General features: G+C 36.8%; 1 protein-coding gene across 2 annotated transcripts in view; it reads left to right on the top strand.

Moving 5' to 3' along the window:
• The window catches only part of LOC136867253 (signal peptide, CUB and EGF-like domain-containing protein 1), an 81,844-nt gene that overhangs the window by 55,390 nt on the left and 4,291 nt on the right, over positions 1 to 22,163 (top strand). For both annotated transcript variants that reach the window (XM_067144394.2, XM_067144393.2), the window contains exons 11-13: positions 9,466 to 9,660; positions 12,113 to 12,265; positions 17,996 to 18,075. In XM_067144394.2, coding sequence (XP_067000495.2) covers positions 9,466 to 9,660; positions 12,113 to 12,265; positions 17,996 to 18,075 — 428 coding nt within the window. The remainder of the gene's footprint in view (positions 1 to 9,465; positions 9,661 to 12,112; positions 12,266 to 17,995; positions 18,076 to 22,163) is intronic.

The raw sequence follows: 22,163 nt of genomic DNA, 5'->3' as shown, positions 1-22,163 counted from the left end.
TCAAGAATTAAAAGAGAAACAGGAAAAGATGACTGAAGAATTTTTTGGAGTTAGGAATGAAATACAAGGTTTGCGTGCCGAGTTGACCGAAACCATGGAAAATAAAAACCAAGAGATGCGAGAGGAGATAAACAAAATGAGGGCAGAAGTGGCACAGAATCCGAATATCATCACAGCACTGGTGGATGAAGAAATTGCCAAACTGACTAACAAGCTAGAAGAAATCAAAGGCACTAATGAGAAGAAATGGGAAGAAGTAAACGAAATAAAGAAGAAGATAACAGAAGGTCAGGAAACTATCAAGAGATTAGAAGATGAGAAGATAAGTGAAATAGCGAAAGGCATGGAAGGACTAAGCCTGAAACAACAAGACTTAGTAGGAAAATTTAACCGAGCTTCAGATCAGGTAGCCGACAAAATAAATGAACTGAAGGAGAAAATGGAAACTGATAAAGCTGATTCAGAGCGGAAGATGGAGAAGAACGATGAGGAAATGAAACAATTAAGGAAAGAACTTCAGGAGATGAGGGTAGAAAACCAATCGGCGAAATCCGTGTTTTCGAACTCAAGTGAACGGCAAAGAGTTATGGAAACACAAGTACAGGAAAGAGAAAACACACCTTCAGTAATAATCGATTCGAACAGGCGAGACATGGAAATGATGAACGGAAGCAACCAGAGTGATAGCACTCCCATTATTAATATCATTAAAAATTATGATGATCGGCCCAAGCACTTTGACGGCTCAGCGAAGATCTCTCCCAAACAATTCCTTAGAGATATCGAGGAATACTTTAGGGAAGGGAGAATACAGGAGGATAAGAAATTACGTATAATTGAGAAACACTTAGATGGGAACCCGAATATATGGTTTCGAGCATTTAAATACACTTTTCACACTTACGATGAATTTAAAGCGGCTTTCCTGAGAAAATTCTGGGACTCAGAAATACAACAGCAGTTGAGATTGGAGCTCTACTCTAGGAAATTTTCTAATGCAGGGCAAACACGTTATTCCGATTTCTTTTCTTACCAGTTTCACCGTTTCCAAGACTTAGATTGCGTACCAAGTGAGTTAGAGGCGATCAAGACTATACAGAGACAACTACCGTTAGAGGTGCAGAGGTTGTTAGCTGCCACGGATATACAGATCGCTGTAGACATGGAGAAACGGCTGAGGCAGATTGATATGACATCATCATGCCTGGTAGAAAGAAATTCCAGAAATATTAGGCAAGTAGAAGCGATTAATACTATTAGGCATGAAGGCACAAGCGGTAGAGTGAGCGGATCTGAACAAGACAGGACGGAGAATCATTTTAACACTCAAGATAAAGCACGAAAGAGACATTGTTGTAGATGCAGCGGAGAGCAACCTGCGAGATGGGAACCAAGAGATCACAGAAGTAACCCACAATACAGGAACAATATTCGATATAATAGAAATAGGAGCCAACCCTATCCAAGAAACAGAAGATGGTATAATGAAAAACGACGGCCTAATGAGTATAATAGAAATGAAGAAAATAGAAGATATATACAAGAGCTTAGGGAGCAAAGGCAAAATAAGACTCGATGGGAGGATGCTATTAGAGACAAAGATATCAATGGAGACCTCGAAGGAGCCGAGAGTCTCGAGCTCCAAGATTTTAAGAGGAAAAGAGAAGAGGAGAGATATAGAGAAAACAATACGCAGAGAGGTACGACTGATTCCGAACCATCGGTAAGAAAAAAAAAACGCCGATGGAACAATAACTCAGCTGGAAGATGTTAATGATCGGGAAAATAGGAACATTGTCAAAATTCGTAGTTGGGTAATAACACAATTTGATCACTGGGACATCCGACCATAAGACTTGGTTCGAGATGAGACATGCGACACAAAGGAACCAGTATTTAAATTGCCAGTAATATTAGTAAGGGTAGCAGATATCAAAATATACTGTTTGGTTGATTCCGGGGCCAGCATTAGTGTCATGTCAAATACGTTAATTCAAGAATTGACAATGAGAATGGAAATACCGATAATACCCGTATCTGGAGTTAAGATCAGGGGTGTCATTCCAGATAAATCGGTAGAATGCAAGACTCAAGCATATTTAACAATAAGAATAGGTAGACACGAGTTCGAACACCCATTTCTGGTAATGAAGAAGATAAAATACAGTATAATTTTTGGAATAGACTTCATGATGGCTTCCCAAATGACGATAGATATGGAACGTTATGAAATTAGATTCCCTATTAGGGAGAATGATGGGAATAAAACTATAGAAACAATCCAACTTAAAGACATGTTACATCCTGAAGAATACTTGAAGATTGAGGGAAAGGAAGTCGACTTATTGAGTAAAGAGAATCCAGCTTTGGTAGATAAAGATGAAGAGCTGCAAGAAGACATCGAAATGACAAAAAGGATCGAAGAAATCATAACCATGGAGGAAGAAAATAATGAAAAAACAGAGATATGGGAGGCACTTGCTCAAGCCGACGTACCATCTGAAGGAAAAAGAATACTGTACGGAATTATCAATAAATACATTGACGTTTTCGACGATAAACCAGGGCAAATTCCGAACTTCAAGTATAAGATAATAGTGAATGACTGGACTCCATACATGGGCAAAATATATGACGTGCCAGAGAAGTACTTCAGTGAAGTGAAGACGATTATCCAGCAAATGTTAGACGATGGAATAATCATAAAAACCACCACTCCCTACGTGAATCCAATTGTAATCGTAAGGAAAAACAACGGGAAACTGAGGCTGTGTTTAGACGCGCGATGTATCAATGGGAGACTGATTCCTGAGTATAATAGGGCTCCTAAGATCAAGGAGATAGTAAAGAAATTTCGTGGTCAGAGGTACTTTACGACCATGGATTGCACGGCTTCTTTCCATCACATTGTCCTCGAGGAAAGGTCACGGTTGTTAACTGGATTTATGTTCAACAACCAAACATATGCCTACTGTCGACTTCCATTCGGATTGAAGAATAGTTCTGCCGTATTGGTGAGAGCATTGGATAGAAGCCTTACTAGTGAAGTGAAAGAATTTATTAATTGTTATATCGACGACATAGTTTTCGGAAGTTCCTCCTTTGAAGAGCATTGTATTAACCTAGAAAAGTTGCTCAAGAATCTGCAGAAAACTGGTTTCAAAATAAATATCTCGAAGTCGAGATTTTGCCAAAGCCAAGTACTCTTTGTCGGACACTTAATCGATGGTGAAGGAATAAGACCTAACCCTGCCAAGATTAAAGCTATTTGCGAGTTTCCTCGGCCGACAAAGGTCAAGCACGTCAGACAATTCCTAGGAATGACGGGATTTTTCTCAGACCACTGTGAGGGATATACTGAGATAGCCGCACCACTATACAATTTATTAAGAGCTAATAACAAGTGGAAGTGGAATGACGAGGTTGAGCACGCTTTCAATAAGATGAAAGAATTGATGAAACAGAGCATAAAACTGGGATATCCAGACTATGAGAAAAGATTTATAATACAGGCAGATGCATCGAGTATCGGTGTAGGCGCAAGCTTGTATCAAGAAAACGAAGAAGAACAGAAAAGAACATATCTGGCATTCACCAGCCGGAAATTAAGGAAACATGAAATGCACTACACTACCACCGAACTTGAACTTCTAGCGATAATCCACGCGTTACAACAGTGGAGAAGGATCATTTATGGATACCCAGTGACCATAAGAACTGACCATAAAGCATTAACTTTTGGATTAAAGGCAGTCATGGTAAGCGAGAGGATAACGCGCTGGATGTTGTATACACAGCAATTTGATTTGAAGATAGAGCATTACAGTGGTAAACAAAATATTTTAGCTGATGCTTTGAGTAGGAACCCTCCAGAACAAGAAGAACATATTTTAGAAATCGAGTTAGACAATCGAGAGCAAGAACTACTGAGAAAACTCGAAAACCTAAAGGAATACCAGGAGTCTGACGAAGAATTAAAATATATTATCAACAGGTTAACAGAGAAGGAACCGGATTCTGAATGGCAGAACAATTATGAGATAGTAGATGGAATACTGATCAAAATTATGGATAGAGTTGACCGAAAAAGAAGGATTATAATACCACAAGTATTACAAAAAGAACTGATTTGGCACACCCATAACATCACGGGACATGCAGGCATAGACAAAGTGATCAGTACGTTAAAAGAAAAATTCACTTGGAAGGGACTACGAAAATCAGTCAGGAACATAGTTAAAACTTGTGACATATGCCAGCGTGTTAAACACAACAACTATGTATGTGGACATAAACCAGTGCCAATCATTCCAACAAGGTCGCACGAGATATATGCGGTAGATATTTTTGGCAAGCTACCGACCGCAAAAAGAGGAAAAAGATACATACTAGTGGTTGTTGACATATTTTCCAAGTACATTTCACTTCAAGCTATACAAAGAGCCAATGCTAAACAAGTCATACGAGCCCTAGTGGAAAAGGTTTTTCCTGAGATGGGTAAGCCGAAAAAAATACTCACAGATAGAGGTACACAGTTTACGTCTGAAATATTCCGTGAACGAATGAAAAATGAAGGCATCAAACATACGATGTGTTCGGTACGACACCCAGAAGCGAACCCTGTAGAAAGATACATGAGGGAAATCGCCAAGTTCGGCAGAATATACTGTAACCAACAGCATTGGAAATGGGTGGAGATATTGAGTATTATTGAAAGGAGCTTGAATAACACCATTAATCAATCCATCGGACAGATTCCCAGCGTAGCTCACAAGAATATACATCCTGAAAGGAGTTGGGACAGAATATTTAATATGCCCTTGGAAAGGAAGCCAGATCCACAGCAAATAGAGACTATGATAAAGGAAAAACTACTGGAACAGTCACGAAAAAGATTAAAGAGGATGCAAAATAACAAATTCCATGCACCTTATAAACGAGGTGATCTTGTATTAATTAAAACGGTACCAATATCGAATGCACCGAACAGAGTATGTGCGAAGTTCCTACCATTATACAACGGCCCATATAAAGTAGAGCGTGTGCTAGGAAATAATGCATACGAATTAACGAGCATGAATGGAAAGTACAGAAATGTACACAATGCCGCTAACATCAAGCCTTATTACAAAGAGAATGAGACTAATGGAACCACAGAACTAGAAGAATAAAGGGACAAGAATGTATAAGCTACATACCAATATCAAGTTATCGTCTGCAAGTCATTTGAAATTACGATTTATTATGTTTATTGTAGGAAAGAATCAGCTGATTACATAAGCACAGTCGAGTGTAGCAAAGAACATCTCTAAATCAGGAGCGATAATAAACGGTCGATATATTAAAATCGATTTGCCAGTCACAATAGGACAATGAATATGTATAAGAAGCGAAGGCACATTTATGATTTGAGTTTAAGAAAGGAAAATATATTGTGACCAATATATTTTGTTCGTGACGGGGGATAATAAATGTGCCCGTTCGCACGTCTAAATGTGCCCGTTCGCACGTCCACGACAGATTACAAAATGGCGCCGACCTAAGGTATGGGCCTTGTAATCTAAAGCAAGCAAGGAATAGTCACCTGCTATGATGTCTCAGAGGGCCATATACTTCATGAAATGGTCATGTATTCGAGTAAGACGGACAGTGGACGGTGCACAGTATTGTTTTCAAAAAAATAGAAAAACATTATTATTGAAAATCTTCATCTTGGAATTTTTCACGGCATCGAGAGCGGACGCAATTACCGTAATCGTAATATTTCATTTAGAGAAGCAAAGGATTGCGTATAAAAGAAAAGAAACAATACAACGATTGAATAAGAATAAAGTATCAGTCTTCACCAAAATTCAAAATCGGTTAAGACGAAAATAAAAGTACTGAAGTCGTTACGAAGAAATTACGAATACGACGAAGAGCTACGAAGGAAATTAAAAAAAATAAGGATAAACGACGTCAAAGAAGAATAGTAAAATGGCAGCATATCGTAATATTATTAGCTTCAATTTTGAGTCTGTCAAGAAGATGATCAAGATGATGCACTGAATTCACATGATGGACCGACCTGGGAACAATTCATCTTGCCATACGACCAGGAAATGACCAGGAGATGTCAAGGAAGGCGACGGGAAACCATCCGACCGAGCCATGACGAAAGAAGGCGACGGGTAACCAGATAGAACTACCAGAGCGTTGGAGCGGATGACGTTCCAGATGTCATACCCGTGACCGAACCGAAGACCCATCTACATCCAATGGGAATGGAACAGCTGGACCAGGGACAACTATCAGAGAGCTAAGTCATTCATAACATTTTATTGTATAATTTTTGGTTTGCTTACACATGTACCTTAGGTATGTGCTGATTACTAATTGTAGACCGATAATTTGGCAATGCAAGTGATGATTATCAACTAAGTGTGAGATAATTAAGTCTTAGTTACGATTGAATAACATTGCAGAAGTTATGCTATATCGACCAGAATACTTGTAGGAAGCGTGAGGTTTGAAGAGAAATATGAAACAGCTGGTTGAATTGACATAATGAGAGATTATACAGATTTCATTGATGTAATGCATAAAGTTGACGTCACGAATGGTTGTGCGCGGTGTAGATAGAAACATGGAATTACGCATTTGTTTGGTCCATAAAAAGGGCATTGAACTCGTCTGTAGGTTATGAGGAACTGCGACTTGTATATTTTATTAAGAAACAGTGTGGTATTTTTAACGTAGTCGTCAAGTTGGGAACGCGTTATATTATTATGGAGGCTACGGTGTTTATATTAGATTGATGTTGTAATGAGAATATGAATATGAGTTTGGATGAAAGTGTCGAGTTATGTATTGTGATTTGAGAAGGTTTTTACGCGGTGCAGGACCATCGTGTACCTGCAAGTTAAGTTGTGCCACACTATAAGTGAATTTTATGTTTTATTTGCGTAAGAATGCCCACACCGCAGGAGCTGCACAAGCCAAGGTACGAACTGGATTTATTAGTATAGAAGTATGCTCGTGACATAATTATATTTCAGTGAAGATGTTTTATAATGAATATTAAAATTCTACGACTTTGAATAGCTGTAGTTAACCAGAAACATTATGACACCGATATATATGAGATTATGTTTTTCCAAACCTCGCAGCAAAGCGCTTCCATGTTAATTGCAAGAGAGTAATGTAGCTTGCATTGTGGTTGAATGTTATTGAAATATAACTACTTAATGGGACATTGAACCGATAAGGGCATGTGTGGGACAACCAAAGATTATACTGAAGTTAGATAGATAGCTAGATCAGTTAATATTCTCCGTTTTAACGTACATTTTTTTTAACGAACTTCAGCTAGGGAAAGACTAGAGTAGGAGCCGTATTTAACAGGCACTAGGAAAGAATGCCTTAGTTCATAAGTAGTTTCAAAGCACAACGAGATCCTTGCAACAAAAACATGATTTCGGATTTTATTAAAATTTAACTTGAAACATTCAGATTTATTTTCGATTTCCTATAACTTAATTAGAATTACTTAACGAATTCCAAGTTATTCACACTAGACTTATTTAGTGTATTTGAGATGCATTGCGGCTGGATAGTGTATCCAAGTGAGATTGCTTAAATAAGACTAAAGAAAGTGAACTTTCGGAACAAGTTTATTGTGTCGATGTTTTACTTACATTTCAAATGCGAGGTGGAACTCGAATAGGACCAGTGATCTGTTGTAAATATGTAATTTTTGAATTTCAACTTCACAAAGGAACTGATCAATTTATTAATTTAAATACTGAATATTATTTTTGTTTATCATACGAGCCAGCGCTGACTCATTTTTTCATACATATTACCAGTCAATTTGAATACTGCGTTACATAATATGGAAATTGGTAATTTAATATTTATTAATAAATATCTTGGTATTTTTCTACAATTTGCTGGTGTCATGAGTTCTTTAATTACTGTCTAGATTGTAAGTTAATTTATAGCGAAGTAAGGTATGGTGTAATTAAGTAATCATTTAACCATGGCAAGTTTCTCGAGGTCAAAACTCTAATAAGATAGTCGGCGATGTTTATTATAATGACGTGAGTAACGATGGATGACATTCGTGGGTCGGATTTCTCATGGACTCACGTAAAGCGAATTCTACAGTAGGATTACATGTCCTACTAGCCATAATTAAACCCTGAGGTATCCGCTGAGCGACTCCATTTCGTCAAACTAGGCTGTCTAACGACGAGTTAGAAAATGGAGGTATCGGGCAAAGAATGTTTAACCCGTTGGTTGCATTAAATCGGTCGCCCAATGTGGCGCAACAACATAAGATAGAGGCATCGGGAAAAGTTACACTGACCATTGGGTTACAACCTGAAATTGTGAGGTTTTGCGAGGCAGATAATCTTCCTCAGAACATACCCAAGAAGTTGGAAGTAAAAGGCATGACTGCAGAAAGGACAAGATAACAACATTCAACAACATTCGAGAGTAGTGCACAGCAGAAATGGGGGATTCATTTTGCCAACAGCAAGGCGGCATTAGAGTACTGACCCTGTTTCAAATAGCGAGACGGATTATGTTCACTAAAGAACACTCCAGAAAAATGAGCAACAATTCACTTTTGTTATTACAGGATACAAGATAGATTAGCATTTTAATTAATCATTAATTGGATATCGACTGTGTATAGTTTCAGAACAATCTTTTAAAATATCCACATTGTTATTATCATTATTATTATTATTATTATTATTATTATTATTATTATTATTATTATTATTATTAGCATTATCATTATAAATAGTGTATCTTTATCTTATTTGTACATATTAAGACAGAACTTCTGCGTATATGAGTGTCACAAAACTAAAACTTCGTTTTTCACTTTTTTCAAATTGTTAACATGTTTATAGACTTAATTTCCAGAGAATAAAACTCCTAAATATTAATGAAAACTATTTTAATACGTAAAGCTGATATTCCCTTTATTTAGGAAATAGTCAGATTTTCTTAAATCCTTAATATATTATCAGAGTATTGTACCCCATTTTTCAAATGATTTTCTCAAAATTCAAGAAATTCTGTCTTATAACTTGAAATTTACATAAAGTTATCCGTTTTTAAGCTGGAGACTTTTGGTTTTCACGAGAATGATCTCAAACTATGTACAAGTATTATCAAAATATAAAATAAACCAAAAATGCAATTTTTCTGATTTAAAGTATGGTTTCCTGGAGAGCGTCACATTTAGAAAGTTAAAGCTCAGTTCCTGGTAGTCTAACCCTCATAAATTTTAACTTTCTCAGAATTATTCTTCACTCACTCCTCTTGTAGATGCTGTAAGCATTCTCTCTGATAAACAGCTGAGACTTATGTAACCACTTAATACACAACACAGAACCATGTTGATTTTCTGCACATTATTCTGTATGTATGATTGTTTCTTGTAAAACAGAGGTCAATCTTTCACAGACAGAAGATGCAAAAACTACATTAATGAATTAAGTGGATTTATTGAATCACCAAATTATCCTGGTCCCTATCCCAGCAATTCTGATTGCACGTGGATTTTAAAACCACCCAAGAGAAGAAGGCTTTTGATTATTGTGCCAGAGATTGACTTGGCTGGAGATAAATGTGAAGATTATTTAGTAATGAGAAAATCAAGTAAGTATTATTTTGTGACACCATTTCTTAGATATGACCACTCTGAGTAAAAAAAAATTCATAACCATATAATGAAGAAGATAAACATATAGAAATTACAACCTACCTAGAAGGAGGGTCAAGATAATTAGATCATGTCTCTTAATTCCTTTTTAATTGCTTTTTAAATTGCTTTTTTTCTTTAGATTTCTTGGTAGCACATTACTAGCAGAGATGCATATTTAGTAAGAAGAAAATCATGCAAAAATGATGTAAAATGTTACTTTGAGCAGTAGAGAGGAGAGATACTTCCTTTATGCTTACGAGGTACCCACCAACAGACCCCTAGAAATTTTCTTACCTCTGTAGAAAAATTAAATCTGAAACCTTGTCAGTCCATGAAATGTGATGACTTTCTGTGTTTCTATTGGCTGAAAAGCAGGAGAGCACTCTGCAATGTCTTCAATGGAACTCCCATTGTGTATATTCCACAACCGCCACATTCTGCAAAAATAATGAAACTACATAGTTCGAAAGTGACATGTCATGGCATGTGTCAGATATAACTTTAGTACTGAATCTGTGACATATATTAAGTTCATGATTGAAATTCACTTTTTTTTTTTTTTTAGTTAATCATGCTGTGATTGAATCATTGTGGATTTTGTGGCAGAGATCTGGAATTTAAAGTGCGGGGAAATAAATTAATGTTCGTGTGTTAGAAACATGCCTGCAAGTTCAAGCGCTTAGGCAAGAGGGGGTACATTTTAAGAGCAGAACACCCCCCCTCCCCCAACCACCAAATAAATGTTCTATGTTTCATAACCTGCTGGTTACTGGGAAACTTGCATCCAGGAGAGAGTGGGTTCGAGCCCTACTGTCAGCAGCCCTGAAGATGGTTTTCCTTGGTTTCCCATTTTCACACCAGACAAATGCTGGGTCTCTACCTTAATTAAGGCCATGGCTGATTCCTAACCCATCGTCGCTATAAGAACTATGTGTGTTGGTGTGACTTAAAGCAAGTTGAAAAAAAAATTGGTTACTGGGAAACAGGTCCCATTCAAAATTCTACTTGCAGAGAGCAGTTAATGGGGTCTTGTCACTATCTCATACTGTCCCAGGGGATATTAGAAGCCTGTGGGCTACTTTGTGGCTCCAACATGGGGACTTATGCCCCCAACCCACCCTCCGCCCCATCCGTTCGTCCGTCCGTCCAAACTAAACTGAATGGCTAGTAATCATTACCGGAGATAACTTGTTACTGGAATAACGGTGGCTTGGCAATATTCATGTGATCTGAGTTACCGGTCGTGCGCCCAGAGTTGATATGCCATGTACGCCATACAGGTCCTGCAAGGGAGCCTTGCTGAACTTAATTTTGCACCGAGATCGATATTATTATAGTTGGCACGGTTTAATGCTCGTTGTGGGGCTTTGGTGTGTCACCCGAATGCTAAAACTTATTTCCAGACTCACTGAAAAGCGCGGTCTTAGGCTCTCTGTATCGTCAAGCGCATAGTGCAGGGAAGCAGCAAGCTTATGTGTGTATTATATATTTTACATATATTACATAGTTGAAAGAGAATTTTTTGTATAGCACGCACTGTATCTTGCTCGGTCGCAGATCAACCTGCTATGCGGTTTGTTACTTCAACTAGCCGATGTAATAGGCCAGAGTGGAGTGGAACATCCGAGCCCATCCGAACGCCGCTGAAGGTCTGCGACGTTTGCGAGCCACACTCATGGGCAATCCAGTTCACACAAACATACATTTCCTTGAGAGCAGGCAACAAAAGAAAAGAAAACTGAAGGGAAAAAAATACAAATATCTGAACAATTTCACAAAGATGGAAAAAAATGGTTTTCTTGTCAGTTTTCTTTGTAGGTTGACACAGCTGTTCTCTTCATCACTAATACGGAAAACCTCACTGTGTCCCTGGAGGTCACTCAAGACGCTCCAGGGTGCTATGGCGGACCGGTTGAAAACCACTGTCTTAGTGAATTACACAAAGCCTTAGTTTCATTGCTTACACCTATAAAAGACCTTTAATATCTCAAAAATTGCTTTGTAGAGTTTGCAAGATAAGCACATTACTGAACTTGCCCCTCAATTCTTTGTTGTGTTATTGGGTGAAATTAGAATATTCACATTTAAAGAAACAAAGTTGCAATTTATTTGTTTCTCATTAATTACTCACATACTGGAGTTGGATTTGATAATGTTTCATGAGCCCCATATTGTATTTGAAGTAATTGAAAACAGAATGCTGATATATTTAATGGATCATCCAATATTTCAGTTTGTCTTCTTTCCTGATAACCCTGTACTGTAAATGTAGGATCTTAATTTGTACCTATATTGCTTTAATTGGTTTATTTATTATTTTACTAAGTTTTTAAACCATGCTTTACAAACCGCTCAATAAAAACTAGATCTTGTCTAACTATGAAATAAATCTAAATATATTTTCAGGGTCTCCATATTCCACCGTAACATTTGAGGCATGCAAATCCATTAAGAAACCGATAGCTTTTACTGCTCAAAGTAGAACATTATGGATGCACTTCCAGTCTGATAGCTACAATAATTCAAAAGGATTCCATATTCCTTTTGTGACGTATAACGGTGAGTATAACTTATTTAAAAAAAAAGTTTTCTTGACTATGGCAGTTTTAAGATACTATCAGCTATTCAATTAGATTAATAGGACAATTATTGGAATTCTTTATATTTCTGGTTTAAAAAACACTCCTTGGTTAGTAAAAATGAAGTTTTGAATAGAGAGAAGGAAATTCTTCAAGGTATTGACCAAGTGATGAAATTAAATAGACCTGTATTGTACAGTTAAAATGCAAATTAAGTGCTAAAAGGAACACATAATAGGATGAATATAATGGCAGGTCACTGTGGAAAGAGAGGGCAACAGAAAGAATAGACAAGGACAAAATCAAATGAATGACAGTCATTGGAAGGGATGGATGCAAAAAGAAGCAGAAACAACCAAACAAATGCTTTGCAACTGCACAAAACATCACAGTATTGGCATTGAAGAAACAAAACCTTGTATGTCACAATGCTCTTCTCAGCCGTTATTTTCCTTAAGACTGGTCACGCCTCCCAACCACATATGGATATGCAGTCTACCTGAACAATTTTTGTTCATTTTTCTATGCATATGTGTAAAGGAAAATGATCCTTACCATACTACGCTGTAGGAATGCATGTTTGCATGATGTATTTATGCATTCTTACAGTGCAGCCTTCTGTGTTGAAGGTTCATTTTCCTTTATCCTTTCCCATTGGAAAATTAGCACAACAAACATTATTTTGATGGACTGCATATCCATATGTGGCTGGAGGCATGACCAGTCTTAACCCCTCAGCAATGGGGAACATTTGAGTGCCACTTTGCCCAGCAGACAGAGGTGATTCAGATGTGAGCACTAAGAGAATGCAGCAATCTCTTTAAAAATTCACTGTTAGTGCAGTTTCGCTCAGATTATTTTCAAATGTTTACAGTAGAGACCTGAAAGGATACAGTTTACATCCATTAACTTTATATTTCCCTTATAATGTAGTAATGGAGAAGAGACCTTCTACATTTTGTGTGGAATGAAAGTGATGTTCTTGTATTTGCGTGGGTTGTTTCATAATGCAATGAAAACTAGGATAACCGTTGCCTCGGGAAATTTGAGCAGAAGGACTGGATCAATAGTTCAAGAATTCATTTAGCACAAATCCCATGTTAATGGGACGATTAGGTCATGAGAAAAAGGGCTTATAGTTTGGCGTATTTTGTCGTTCATTACTTGGCTGTGCTCACCGTGCCCTCCCATACATTCATATTGATACCAAATTGAACTGGGAAATACACATTGGTCATGATTATAAAACAATATCACGAGTGGCCTATTTGATATGGAAATTGAGGGATTTAGTTAGCAGTGACTACCTAAGGATGGCATATTTTTGTCTCTTCCAGTCACACATTACTTTATTACATTTATGTTATTATGGGGGCATTCTTCTTACGTATATAATATTCTTCTAATACAGATAAAGGTTGTCCACACGATGTGTAGGGCTGGTGCAATTGACCATTGTTGATCTCTCTTCATTAAGCTTAAAATACTGACAATTATACATTTGTATATTTATACACTGTATATCTTTGACATATGTTAAAAACAACATAAATGAATTCAGTACTAGGGAAAACATTCACCTTCATGATACTCCGGGCAAAGCATTGACATTGACATCCCAATTCACAGGCTGTCAAAACTTCTCACTCACATAAAATCAGTTGTTTAAGATTATTTAATAAATTACCACATTCTGCATGGTCCACTCCTTTAAGTAATTTTAAAAGGAAAATGTATGATTGGTTAATAGAAAATCCATTTTATAATACCTCTGAATTCTTAGAAATGCATAATGTTAGTATTAAGTTTTAATAAAAGGTGTATGTTCATTTAGCCTTGGTAATATTAAGTACTAAATTATTATCAGTTGACGAAGCCTATTTCATTGTATATGGTCAATGGCAAATAAAGATTCTTGATTCTTGATATGTTATGCATCCACTCTCACTTTGCTCAGTTCAGTCTGGTGTGGTGCTGTTTTCGTCTGATTTATTAAAACTTGATAACTTCTCTTTTATTAAAACTGCACCATGCCATTCTTCTGTGCCATGCAATATTATATTTGAAAGAGACAGTGAGTCAAGTAATTACAAGTCGTAAAAGGTTTCAAGAATTATAGGAATTCTCACGAGATGATGTCAATGTTCATATCAGTGAAGGGAAGGCAATTTATACTATCAATCTACATAAGGAAATATCCTAAAACGGAACATACATCTCCTAGAATGCAGCAGAAATTTAAGCCTACATGCTCTCAAGTGGAAAGAGGTTGGACTTTTTCAAAGGAAGACTGAGATCTTCACCTTCAAAGATATACCATTTCCATCTTGACAGCTTTAAAACTTTACAAGCTAGAACAAAATGAAGTTACACCTACAGGGGTCTGTACCACACATGGAGGTCTGCAGTATGTGAATAAAAGGAGGTCTGTGTGATGTATGGAGGTCAGCGTCAAGTGGTTAAGGACAATAATGGATAGGAAGAGCACTGTGACATATGAGGTTTTGTTTCTTCAATGACGTTATGCTATGTATGGAATACATACGGCAGTGTATGAAGATATGGAGATTGTCTTGACCTTTTGTGTTTTCACGTTTATCCTAGTCTCCTTTTTCTGTCGTTCCCTTTTCCCACACTGTCCTACCGTTATGTTTTTCCAATTATGTATTCCTTTTCTTGTTCCTATCTCTCTATGTATGACTTATTTGGCACTTGTTCATTTCTTTTCAATCTTAAATTAAACACTGCAGTTTGATAGCTGTAGAGTTTATATGAATACTTTTTTAGCATGTGTATCTTGTATATACAGTAAGTTTCTCTCATTGGTTGGCCAGCAGGTGCGCCCAGCTTATTTGCCTGCTGTTGACTCATCACTTCCCGCTGCACAGTGCAGCAACAGCACGGGAATGCCCGCACTTTGCAGTTCAGGTCCGTGCTTGAGTATATTAAGTATTGAGCTGTCGCTCCAACTGTTCTCGAGTTGTGAAGTGTTACTTCAAGGTATAATTCTCATAATGCCTTCACATGTGTACACGGTAGAGGAAAGGGTATTTATGTAGATAATTATGTGAAAACAGAGTCTTGCAGCAAAGTCGTTTGGCGATTTATAACACAATTTCCATATATACACCCTCCACATAGAGACCGTGCAGAAACTCATAAACAAATTGAGAGGAGCTGGTTCTTTACTCGATAAGAAGCAAAGTGTTCAAAAAAGTGTACTTAACAAGGAAAAAGTAAATGAAATCGCAGAAAGATTAGAACATACGCCTACAAAATCCCTAAGATGACTTGGGCAAGAAGCTGGAGTTTCAAAGAACTCAGCTTGGCGGGGTACGAAAATGTTCAAATTGAAACCATACAAGGTAACTGTAGTACATGAACTGCATCCACATGATCATGTTAAGCAGCTACGCTTTTGTAATTGTATGTTGGAAAACGTTCATGGTGGAATAATTGATCCATGCTTAATATTTTTCTCTGACGAAGCGTGGTTCCATTTACACGGGTATGTTTTGACACAGAATAACAGATATTGTACTACAGAAAACCGCCATCGCATATGCAAAACTCCTCTACATGGCGAACAGATTGGAGTATGTCAAACCATTTTTTGACGAACTGACTGACACTGAATGTCGAAGTGGATATTTTCAGCAAGACTCTGCCACTCAGCTAATTCAGGAAATTTTTGAAGACTATGTTGTTAGTACAACCCTCATATGTTGGACAAACTGAAAGAACATATCTGGAGACAAATAACCTCAACTACGGAAGACAAACTTATGCATGTGAATCAGAGTTTCCTAAGACGATGGCTAGAAATGTGAGGACACAGGAGGAGAACATTACAAGTGTCTCCTATCATAAGGTATGAGCTTATTTTCTTACTTCTTATTCTCTTAATTTTAATTATTATCTCATGTCATGCATGGATAAAGTGAGCGAAGTGCAGTCCTTGTTGCTATGCACAAAGCGGGGAGTGATGAGTCAACAGGTGGCAGATAAGCTGGGTATGCCTGCCGGCCAATGGATGAGAGAAACTCACTGTAGTTATACTAAATTTTAACCCTCTACTGCATGAATTATTTTTCGTTTTCCTTTGGTGAAGAAAATTTCAAGCTTTAATGTTCAACATACGTTCAGTGTATTAGATGTACCAGAAATTCTTAACTGGGGCTAATAGCTTAACACTCATATGTGATGTGGATTGCCATAGTTGACTATATATAGGCTATGATTTTTCATGATTTTACGCTAAGCTTTTAACATTCAAAGACCGAACATTACTACCTACTGGCCATGGGTACGTACTGCAAGGCGCAAGTACAACTTGCAGAACCGTTGAGCCAGAGGCACTCCTGAAGCCTGTGGTAATGTGATGGGGAGGGCCCACGTAAAATAAACGGTGGTTGGTTCGCGTGGATGTTGACGGGGTGGAAGGAGTACCTTTGGATATGTGTTTAATTGATTGTACAGTTGAAGGTGTGCCGTAAAACTACCTCTGTCTACAATATTTCAAATCAAAATCTCTTTATTTGCAAATGAGGTGTCTACCTCGGTGGCAAATGGTACACTAAAATACATTATTGTCAAGCACTAAATATTAAATTAACAAGAAAAGAAAATTTTCCTATAATACAATATTATACAATTTACGCTAACAATGTTTTCTATTAAACACACAGCTCATCCTTAATAAATTTATATTGTTTACAAAATTCTACATATAATATCTCCTGTACTACTTACTAATATAGTCAACTGATATACAGTATGTGGAATTACTTCAAATGATACTATACAACTGGTATAAGATTAATATTTACATTGCATTTATTTATTTACAATTTTTTTTTTTTTACCCGTTCTGGATCCTAAGTAGCATAACGACCTGCTGCGTCTTAACCAGAGCCCCTTTTGCCACCACTTTTCAGAGTTCCTGAAGGTGAAAAGTTATTTGTTGCCTAAAGGCAACAGTATGCAGTAGAGGGTTAAGGAGAATATTCAAGGAAACATTCAAATTAAGACAATTTTTATTATAATCTATTTTGCAAGGTTATTATTAGCCTTGTTCTGCCCTTGTAAAGCAGACTTACAATGAAAGTTGGTACCATCTGCGGTAGATAAGAAACTGCATGTTGTGGTGGAGGATAGTGTTGTGTGTGGTGTCATAAGTTACAGGAATATTGAGAGACAGCACAGTCACCCACTTCCTTAACTAAGAAAATTAACAGTTCTCATTATACAGTCCAGTAAGGGCCTTGGAACTGCCAAAACAACTCTGTCCACCCACAGACTCCAGTTATTAGTGTAATGTGGCTTACTTTCTCAGCCATACTGTTTGGCTTTCTTAACCAGGACACACGAGATTAGACTGACAAAATACGAACAAAGTTATATCTTTTGATTGAAAGGGAACCATGAAGAGTCCTGTGTGGTCTGGAGCTGTAGATTGTCAAGCTCTCTAGAGGGAATGGAGAGTAAATTGAAGCTGAAAGGGTTAAAACTTTGCAAAGAAAGAAAGAAAGAAAGAAAGAAAGAAAGAAAGAAAGAAAGAAAGGAAGGAAGTTCTAACTCTTAATGACAATGAACTATGGCTGTCACAATTTCCTATCGTCTTTTCTACCTTACGTTTGTACTATTCTTCCATCACTGATCTCTCTCAAGAGGTTTAAAGGACTGAGAGATATAATATTTTATCTTTCAGAAGAATACCAGTCACTCATAGAAGATATTGTGCAAGATAGTCGGCTTTATGCTTCCCATAATCATCTGGAAATCTTACGAGTAAGTATCTGGTGAGATGTTAATGACAATAAATAAATAAATAAATAAATAAATAAATAAATAAATAAATAAATAAATGAATGAATGAATGAATGAATGAATGAATGAATGAATGAATGAATGAATGAATAAATAAATGAATGAATAAATGAATAAGTGAATAAATAAATAAATGAATAAATTAATAAGTGAATAAATGAATAAATAAATAAATATTTAAATGAATAAATAAATATTTAAATAAATAAATAAATAAATAAATGAATGAGCTAAATTATTTTAAAATTATAGTGTGGGATCTCTACTGTATGAAAAGGTCAGTAGATGATTATAACTACTCTTGTTCAGGGGTAGAATAAAATAAAAAATGAGAAAATTAAAAAATGGGTAATAACTGGTAGCCACAGTATGCCACAAGAATTAAATTATTGCAGGTGAAATGATGTGTTTCAGTGGAAATGCCTCATAATCCTTAATTTGCATGTTTAAAATATTACTTTAATTTGTCTGTACCTTGGTTGAACATTTATTTTACTCTAGGAATTTTTTAAAATAATGTTTACTTTACTCATAGTCTTGATAATGGCTCTGACACCTAGTTTGAATAAACTTCACCGTTTATAAAAACATTATTTAAATTTTCCTGTTGAAGTAGTTCCGTTATTTTAAAAAGGATAGACTGTCAGCTTGGATACAAGGGATAGTGTGTTTAAACTTCACCGTCGGCAGGCTTGATTTACAATAACTTGACTTGACTGGCTTTTAACAGAAATGCAATTTTGCTTATTGTATTATGAAAGGACTATTCTTATAAAATATTAAAATATAAGAAAAGATAACACTTCTTCTTTTTCTTCTTTCCTAGCGTTTAGTTCTGCATTTATGCAGGGTCTGCTTTCCCCATTTCTACCAGCAAGGTCATTTGTCCCAGACTAGTCAGCCGCTCCCAGGGGTGTTCAGTTTGAACTATGATTAAAAAAATGCCTTAAAATTACATACACCATGGATTCGATGGGCAACATATAGCTGAAATGGACATGGTGAGGTCAACTAAAAGCTACAAATAAAGCAAGGCGAAGCACGATGTCAGTTTTGGAGGAAAATCCGTTTATTAAAATAAACAAGGAAAATATGAGAAAATAGCAAAATGTATCAAATGATCCAAATTTTTACATGACTCGGAATTTTTCTTTCAGCTTGATAAAGTCTATCTTGAGAATCAAAATAGAAATCATATAAGTATACAATTGTATGCCGACACATACTCAAGATATCAAATTAAATATTGAAGTTTTATTTTTAACACATTGGCTTCACACTCCTGGCTTTACCTTTTGTTAACACTTTGAACTATAGATGGGAACATTCCCTTTTCCTGCAAACTTGACATTGCAGTGGGATCCCTAACCTTAAGAAAAGATGTGATTTAACGCGCAAGGGGGAGACGAAACTAATCTAACTGTACGATATATAACAGTCTGAATGGTCAAACATCCTACACACAAATATATACACCTCAATCATGAGTGATCTCATGAGCACATCAGAACACTGTGGGTCGGAACCACACAAATAAAATCACATAAATGATAAATATACACAATCAAAGACACAAAAACATGTCATATTTTCCAGGGCTCACCAAGAAAGCATGTGGCATTCATGCAACTCTCGTTCACTCAAAGCCTCGATGGAAAATATGAAACATCATTTTACACTTTAACCTACACATCCTATTTAATGTAGGTTCCTGAAATAGATTACATGACACAAAAATATTCCTCAATGTAGTTATATCACAAAGGAAAATCCTAACAAAACGTCATGATATAAAAATCTCATCTACTGCAACAACCGCAGTGACATGGACAAAAACAATTAAATCATCACAAATTATAGGCCGCTGAAATAAAACGTTCCTCGGTAGACAAACATATCACCCTTGCCAACATACGGCAGAATGACTCAGAAACTGAGATTTAGTCTCGCAGAATAAAGCAGCAAATATAAAAAAATAAAATACACAGGGTCCAACCCTTTGCACACGCTGCTCAACAGTCTACCCAAGGCAAGTCACACAATCAAGAAAATGCAGGCCTTTCAGATGAGGAACGCGTCCTCTTACTCATAATCACAAAAGAATATCATATGTCCTCAAGTTGCCAAAACTGCAAAAGTGTATAAAATGACGTTGTCTAATATTCACTCGCATGAAAGGAAACAAGACCGCGGTGGTCACAAATCAAAGCACTCACGTTCGTAAAGCTAAACTTGAATGATAAAGTGGCCAACTCTGTAATAAAGATCATAATCTGAAACTAGGAAATTGCCACATAGACAATCGATCATGTCTGAACATTGGAAAGTTACCTAAATATCTCAGTCTTACAACTCGAGAAACTCGCATTAATAAAAATAATAATAATAAATTCAAGTTACAGAAAATTGATTCCAAATATTTGGAACTTGAAATACGAAACTGCGTTCGAGCAACTCGTGAATCAAACACTAATTTACGCTTATCTTGATATTCAGAATGATCACGAAGATGACGCTATCAGAATTTGTGGATCCAAACTCAATCTCACACATATTCATTCACACATCATGCAAGAAATCCCAGAAAACGTGACGGCATGTTTCCGTACACTTTGAGCTCCCATTAATAATACTTTAATCTAGTCCTTCCTGACTTTAATTTGAATCCTTATTTACATTTAAGCCCCAAGATGCACACTGCGTCTCAAACATCAAAGCAAAACAAATCAAAATAAATTAGGCTAAAGTGAGAAACTGGCTCATAAAAGAAATGGCGCTAACCACTTCGCTAAAAATCTGCATAAAATGGAAAGAAGATAAGCTGTGACATTATGCAAATGGTCCACATTTATGTTAAAATTATATTTACATTAGCAAGCTTCATAAAATTTACTTTAAATAGGATGTAGTCCTCCCAAACAAAAGCTAAATTTACTGAAATTAAATATCAAATACTAACCTATTCCCTTTTGCAACATTAAAACATGTTCACACTCACATAATTACATTGAAAATTCTGCACACATCTATTTCGTTGACATCGCTGCCTGCCTCCGGGACAGCCGGCACCCCATTATTTTAACCAGCCATAGCGAAGATGATGCCTTCAAGAAAGACTTGGATCAGCCCTTGGGTCTCCATCCTGGCATAGAACTGTGATCTCATAGTTTCCATTGCTGCTTCTGCTTCTGGATGTCATCTGAAACATCCCCTCGTTCGTGGTGTAGGAAAATTAACCCACCAGTTACTAGAATACTACAGCCGGGGTAATTGCTACTGACCATGAAACCAGTTCCCATTCAGTCGCAGAACAACTTCTTATCTAATCCCATAACTAGGTCAAATATTTCCCATTTAAATGCTGGACTGGAAATTAGTGAATTTGATGTCCTCGTAAAATCTATTTACACTGGCAAGCTACTAAATATTGAATGGCTATCTGGAAAATGTTCTTCCCTTAGGAAATCAAAAAATAGAAACCATTCTCAAAAGTTTAACCCCTTGAATAATTGAAATGCTGACTGAGCATCTTAAACCAAACTTCAAGTCTCCACACGATCAAGAAACATAGGTTCTGACCCACACTCGCGTAAATAATACTTCTCTCGATGTTACCTGCACAGAATCTCGCTCATCGCTTTTATCAATTCGTTCCCTAAGATGCCCTTGGATCCTCAATTGGGGCCATCACTTGCATAGACCAATGCCTAGCCAAAATGGTGGTGACGCTATCATATCATTGGTCCAGCACATTGCGCTCGTGATTCTTACTTCAAATGTATATTTTCAGCTCCTGTAGCCTCTTGCTAGGCCTCTGAAATGTTTCCCGTTGGTCTGGCTGTTGGAGTACTATTGTTTCCTTGTTCTGCTTTGTGTAGGTCATGTCGAAATTCCTCCTTCTAAACTTAGCTGGAGAGCAAACAAACCCGAGCTCCAAGCTCCCTGCAGAAATTGCGACATGGGCTGATGAATGTAGATGTTCCTGGCCAGTTCCTACTGCAGTTTAAAGGTCTTTCTTGTGGATTCTTTGAGACAAAGCAGAGATCTGG

This window comes from Anabrus simplex, chromosome 3 (genome assembly GCF_040414725.1).
Source record: "Anabrus simplex isolate iqAnaSimp1 chromosome 3, ASM4041472v1, whole genome shotgun sequence".
NCBI lineage: Eukaryota > Metazoa > Arthropoda > Insecta > Orthoptera > Tettigoniidae > Anabrus > Anabrus simplex.
Note: the sequence above shows the minus strand (reverse complement) of the source record. Positions and strands in the feature narration are given on the sequence as shown.